The sequence below is a fragment of the Coloeus monedula genome, assembly GCF_965178545.1.
Source record: "Coloeus monedula genome assembly, chromosome: 34".
Classification (NCBI taxonomy): Eukaryota; Metazoa; Chordata; class Aves; order Passeriformes; family Corvidae; genus Coloeus; species Coloeus monedula.
This window is the reverse complement of record NC_138814.1, coordinates 92,728-98,692: the sequence shown is the minus strand read 5'-3', so window position 1 is coordinate 98,692 and position 5,965 is coordinate 92,728. Positions and strand designations below refer to the sequence as shown.

The 5,965-nt window shown below is 61.3% G+C and overlaps 1 protein-coding gene across 1 annotated transcript; it reads right to left on the bottom strand.

Moving 5' to 3' along the window:
* Window positions 1-2,657: 2,657 nt before the first annotated feature.
* ISOC2 (isochorismatase domain containing 2) lies at window positions 2,658-5,965 on the bottom strand. Its single transcript, XM_082299760.1, has 6 exons — window positions 5,901-5,965; window positions 5,106-5,264; window positions 4,543-4,749; window positions 4,022-4,092; window positions 3,496-3,613; window positions 2,658-2,918 (listed from the first exon to the last, which is right to left on the bottom strand). The coding sequence occupies exons 2-6, from the start codon at window positions 5,235-5,237 to the stop codon at window positions 2,838-2,840; spliced, it is 609 nt and encodes a 202-aa protein (XP_082155886.1). The 5' UTR covers window positions 5,238-5,264; window positions 5,901-5,965; the 3' UTR covers window positions 2,658-2,837.

Genomic DNA, 5,965 nt, shown 5'->3' with positions numbered 1-5,965 from the left:
CCCCAAACCCCCCAAAATTACCCCAAACCCATCAAAAATAACCCCCAAAATACCCCAAACCCACCAAAATACACCCAAAACACCAAAGTAACCATAACACCACCAAAATAACCCCAAATATACCCCCAAAAGACCCCAAAATTCCTCCTCAAAACCCAAATCCCCCCTAAAACCCCAAAATCCGCTGAATCCTCCCCAAAAAATCCAAAATCCCCACCCCCCCCCCCCAAAAACACCCCCGGGACCCCCAAAATCCCCCCAAAATCGCGGCGTCAGCCCCCGGTGTCACTGTCCGTGTCACACGCTCGGTGTCACCCCCAGGCTGTCGGGGTCCCCCCGTCGGTGTCACCCCCGCTGTCACCTCCCTGTCCCCCCCAGGCCGCGGGTGTCGCACACGCGGTGCCAGTGTCACACCCCTGCCGTCGGTGTCACACCTGCTGTCACCCTGCCAGGCTCCTGGGGCCCGTGTCACCCGCAGTGTCACCCTGCCAGCGTCGCTGTCACGTGCCCGGTGCCACGCTCGGTGTCACACACTCGCTGTCACACTCCCGGTGTCACTCTCACTGTCACACACTCAGTGTCACACGCTCGCTGCCACCCTCCCAGGCCTGGTGTCACATTCCTGGTGTCACACTCGTTGTCACCCCCCCCTTGCCATCAGTGTCACACTCCCAGGGTCACTGCCACACGCCCGGTGCCACGCTCAGTGTCACACACCCAGTGTCACACTCCCGGTGCCACTGTCACACTCCTGATGTCACACTCAGTGCCATCACTGCCACACTCCCGGTGTCACTCTCATTGTCACACTCACTGCCACACTCCCGGTGTCACACTCGCTGTCACCCCCCTGCCATCACTGTCACATGCCTGGTGTCACACTCCTGGTGTCACACTCGCTGCCACATGCCCAGTGTCACACTCATGGTCACACTCCCAGTGTCACACTCATGGTCACACTGCTGGTGTCACACTCACCGTTACATCCCGGTGTCACACTCCCAGTGTCACACTCCTGGTCACACTCCCGGTGTCACACTCGCTGTCACACTCCCAGTGTCACACTTGTGGTCACACTCCCAGTGTCACACTCATGGTCACACTGCTGGTGTCACACTCGCTGTCACACTCCCAGTGTCACACTCCCACTGTCACACACTCAGTGTCACACTCCCAGTGTCACACTCCTGGTCACACTCCCGGTGTCACACTCCCAGTGTCACACTCCTGGTCACACTCCTGGTCACACTCCCAGTCACATCCCGGTGTCACACTCCCAGTGTCACACTCCTGGTCACACTCCCACTGTCACACTCCCGGTGTCACACTCCTGGTCACACTCCCAGTGTCACACTCCCGGTGTCACACTCCCGGTGTCACACTGCTGGTGTCACACTGCTGGTGTCACACTCGCTGTCACACTCCCGGTGTCACACTCCCGGTGTCACACTCCCGGTGTCACACTGCTGGTGTCACACTCGCTGTCACACTCCCGGTGTCACACTCCCAGTGTCACACTCCTGGTCACACTCCCAGTGTCACACTCGCTGTCACACTCCCAGTGTCACACTCCCGGTGTCACACTCCCGGTGTCACACTCCCGGTGTCACACTCGCTGTCACACTGCTGGTGTCACACTCGCTGTCACACTCCCGGTGTCACACTCATGGTCACACTCCCGCCGCTGTCACCCACCTGTCGGTGCCACACTCGCTGCCACCCCCCCGCCGCCACCCTCTGCCATCAGTGCCACCCTCCCTGTCACTGTCACACGCTCGGTGTCACACACTCAGTGCCACACTCGCTGTCACCCCCCCGCTGTCCCCCCCCTCGCCATCCATCGGTGCCACCCTCGCTGTCCCTGTCCCCCAGCCCCGTTCCCATGGCAACCGTGCCCCCCCAAACCGCCACCGCTGTCACTCACCGGGGACGAATGGGGGGGTCCTGACGGGGTCCGGGGGGGATTTTGGGGGCGCCGGGGAGATTTTGGGGGTACCGAGGGTTCCCAAAGGGGTCCGGGGAGGAATCTGAGGAATTTTGGGGTCCTGGGGGGGAGTCTGGGGGGAATTTTGGGGGTTCTGGGGAGGAATTGGGGATGCCGGGGAAGGGCGTAGGGGGGCGCCCGGGGGTTTTGGGGGGGTTTTAGGGGGGCTCGGGGGTCGCGGTGCCGGCACGAAGCCCCCGCAGGACGGAGCGGCTCGGGGTGGGGGGGGGGGGGAGGATCAATGGGGGGGGAGAGCGAGGGGCGGGCGCTGATTGGCTGAGGGCAGCCAATGGGGGCGGAGGGGGCGTGGCCAGCGCCCACTCCCACGGGCGATTCATTAAGAAAAGGGGGGAAGGGGCGGGGCGGAGCTGTCAATCAAACGGCGGGGGTGTGGCCGAGGGAGGCGGCTGTCAATCATTTCGGGGGCGTGGCCAAGAAGCCTACAAATGGGCGTGGTCGCGCTGTCAATCAAGGGACGTGGGCGTGGCCGTGGTGGGTGGGGCGCCGATCAAGCAGGGGGCGGGGACGAAGCTGTCAATCATTAGGGGGCGGAGCTAAGGGAGACACCAACCCCATTTTGGGGACCCCCAAAATCCCCCGAGACCCCGCAGGGACCCCCAAATCCCCCCAGGGACCCCCCAAAAAGACCCCAAAGTGCTCAGTTCTGGGGGCAGGGGCAGTGTTTATTGACCCCCCAAATCTGGGGGGATTTTGGGGGATTTCGAGGAGATTTTGAGGGGATTTGGGGGGGCTTTGGGGAGCTCTGACCCCCCCCGGTTGGGGTGGATTTTGGGGTTGATTTTGAGGTTGATTTCGGGGTATTTTTCGGTAATTCTGGGGGATCTTGGGGGTCTCAGAGCCCCTCCAGTGTCCCCAGGGGCCCCCCTAGGATCAGCCCCGTGTCCGGTGGGGGCTCCTTGATCAGTGGCAGGATCTGGTGGATGGATTATTAATGCTCATTAGCTCTAATTAGACCTCATTAAACCCTCATTAACAAGTTAACCAGCTCCTATTTACCCTAATTACCCAGTGCCTAATTAACCCCTGATAAACAGCCTTTAATTAATCCTAATACTCCAATTAACCCTCACTTGTTAACCCCTAACTAACACTAATTATGCCACCTCTAATTCATCCTAACAAACCACATGACCACCCCCTAATTAACACAGTAACCAGGCCCTAATTAACTGTAACTAGCCAGCCTCTAATTAACCTTAATGAACCAACTGACCAGCCCCTAATTAACCCCTAATTACCACATTAACCAGGCCCTAATTGACCCATTTGTGGGGGGGGGGGGGGTCACTGTCAGATGGGCGTGGCCTGAAAGGGCGTGGCTTTTGTGTGGGCGTGGCTTAACAGGGTGCGTCCGGGTGGGCGTGGCCCTGCAGGTGAGTGTGGGCGTGGCCTCACCTGTTTGAATTTGGGGTGGGGCTGGGCGTGGCTGGGTGGGCGTGGTCTCACTTGCCTAAACTGGGGTGGGCGTGGCTGGGGCGTGGCCCCCTCACCTGTTTGAATTTGGGGTGGGCGGCGTCGCGCAGCAGCAGCAGCAGGAGGCTCTCGCAGGTGCTCAGGAAGGCCCCGGCCTGGCGCAGGCGGGCGAGGGCAAGGCTGCGCTCCACCTGGCTGGGACCCCTCCCCAAATTACACAGAGACCCCCCCCCCAAACCCCTCCCCAAATGACACCTGAGACTCCACCCAGAGCATGATCCACCTGGCTGCGACCCCTTCCCTAATTCCACCTGTGACCCTCCCCCCCCCCCCCAAACCCTGCCCCAAAATACACCTGAGGCCCCTCCCCAAATTACATCTGGGATCCCGGAAACCCCTCCCCAAATTCACCCTGGGAACCCCCCAAATTACACCTGGGAAACCCCAAATATAGCTGGGACCTCTCCCCATATTATACCTGAAACCCCCCCCCAAATCTCCCCCCAAAATCCCTCCCAACCCCCCAAAATTGCCCTCCCGAACCCGCCCAAGACTCCAAATCCTCCCTCAAAATTCCCCAAGTGCCCCAAAATCCCCCCAAACCTGCGGGAGGAACAGGCGTCCGCCACCACGTGCACGTCCAGCCCCCGCTCCAGCAGGTCCAGGGCTGTTTGCTTTGGGGGTTCCCCAAATTTTGGGGTGAATTTGGGCGGTTTTCGGGAGTCCCCAAACATCAAAACTCGGGGGTTGAAGGGGTTTGGGGGGGTGGGAAAACCTTAACCCAAATCCTTTAGGGACACCCCAAATTTTGGGACCCCCCCCGTAAATCACAACTGTGGGACCCCAAAATCCCCCCAAATCCCCCAAACTTGGGGTTCCCTCCCCAAAACTCCCCCCAGGACCACCCAAACCCCCTCAAATCTTCCCAAAATGTTGGGTTCCCTCCCCAAATCTCAGCACTGAGACCTCAAAACCCCCTCTAGGACCCCCCAACCCCCCCGAATTTGGGGTTCCCTCCCCAAAACTCCCCCAGGCACCCCCCAAATTCGGGGTTCTCTTCCAAGATCTCAGCCCTGAGACCCCAAAACCTCCCAACGCCCCAAAATTTCGGGGTGCCCCCTCACCAGGATGCAGGCCTGTGCCTCAATGCCGCAGAGGAGCACGGAGCGGATTTTGGGGTCCCCCAGGAGGGGCCCCGCAGCCCCCACCATGCTGAAAGCGGTTTTGGGGACCCGGGGCAGGTCCTGCGCCCCCAATTCTGGCACCGTCGGCCCCAAAATGTCTGGGCGCTGCTCGGTCACCAGCACGGGCACCCCCAAAATCCGGCAGCCCTGAGGGGGTGAATTTTTGGGGTTTTTTGGGGGCGTTTTTGGGGGTATTTGGGGCGGGGGGGTTTAAAGGGAGTTTTGTGGGGTTTTGGGGGGAATTTGGGGAGGGAATTTTGGGGTTTCTTGGGGAGGATTTTTGGGTATTTTTGGGGAGCGTTTGGGGCTTTTTGAGGAAGGTTTTCAGGGTTAGGGTTTGACGTTTTTTGGGGGGATTTTCGGGTTTTTTTGGGGGGCAGGGGTTGGGGTATTTTGGGGTTTTTCTTTGGTTTTTTTTTTTTTTAGGGCTGTTCGGGTGAATTTTGGGGAGGATTTGGGGGTATTTTTGGGGAGCCTTTTGGGGTGATTTTGGGGTGCCCCACCTGGAGCATCCGCGCGGCCACGGCCACGATCTGGGGGAAGGCGACGATGGAGCCCCGGAACCGCTCCTGGAGGTCGCACAGGAACAGCACCGAGGAGCCCGGCAGGAGCCGGCCCAGGCGGGCGGCAGCCATGGGGACACCGGGGACACCTGGGGACACCTGCGGGACACGCGGAACACCCGTGTCACACCTTGGGGGCACTTCAGGGACACCTGGGGACACCTGCGGGACACGCGGAACACCCGTGTCACACCTTGGGGACACTTCAGGGACACGCGGCACACCCGTGTCACACCTTGGGGACATCGGGGACACCGGGGACACTTCGGGGACACCTGTGGGACACGCAGCACACCCGTGTCACACCTTGGGGACACCGGGGACACCCGTGTCACACCCGTGTCACACCTTGGGGACACTTCAGGGACACCTGGGGGCACTTCGGGGACACCTGGGGGCACTTCGGGGACACCTGCGGGACACGCAGCACACCCGTGTCACACCTTGGGGACACTTCAGGGACACCTGGGGGCACTTCGGGGACACCTGGGGGCACCTGGGGACACCTGTGGGACACGCGGCACATCCGTGTCACACCTTGGGGACACCGGGGACACCCGTGTCACACCCGTGTCACACCCGTGTCACACCTTGGGGACACCTCGGGAGGGCGGGGGAGGGGGGGGGGGGGGTTGCGGGGGTCACGTGACCCCGCCCAGGTGCCCCCTCGCCTGTCACGTGACACCCCCCCCGCGCACGTGACTCGATCCCCAGTCCCCCCCTCCCCTCACCCACCTGCGGCCGCTCCGCGCGCGATCCACGTGACACCGGCGCCACGTGACCGCCAGCACACCGCCCCC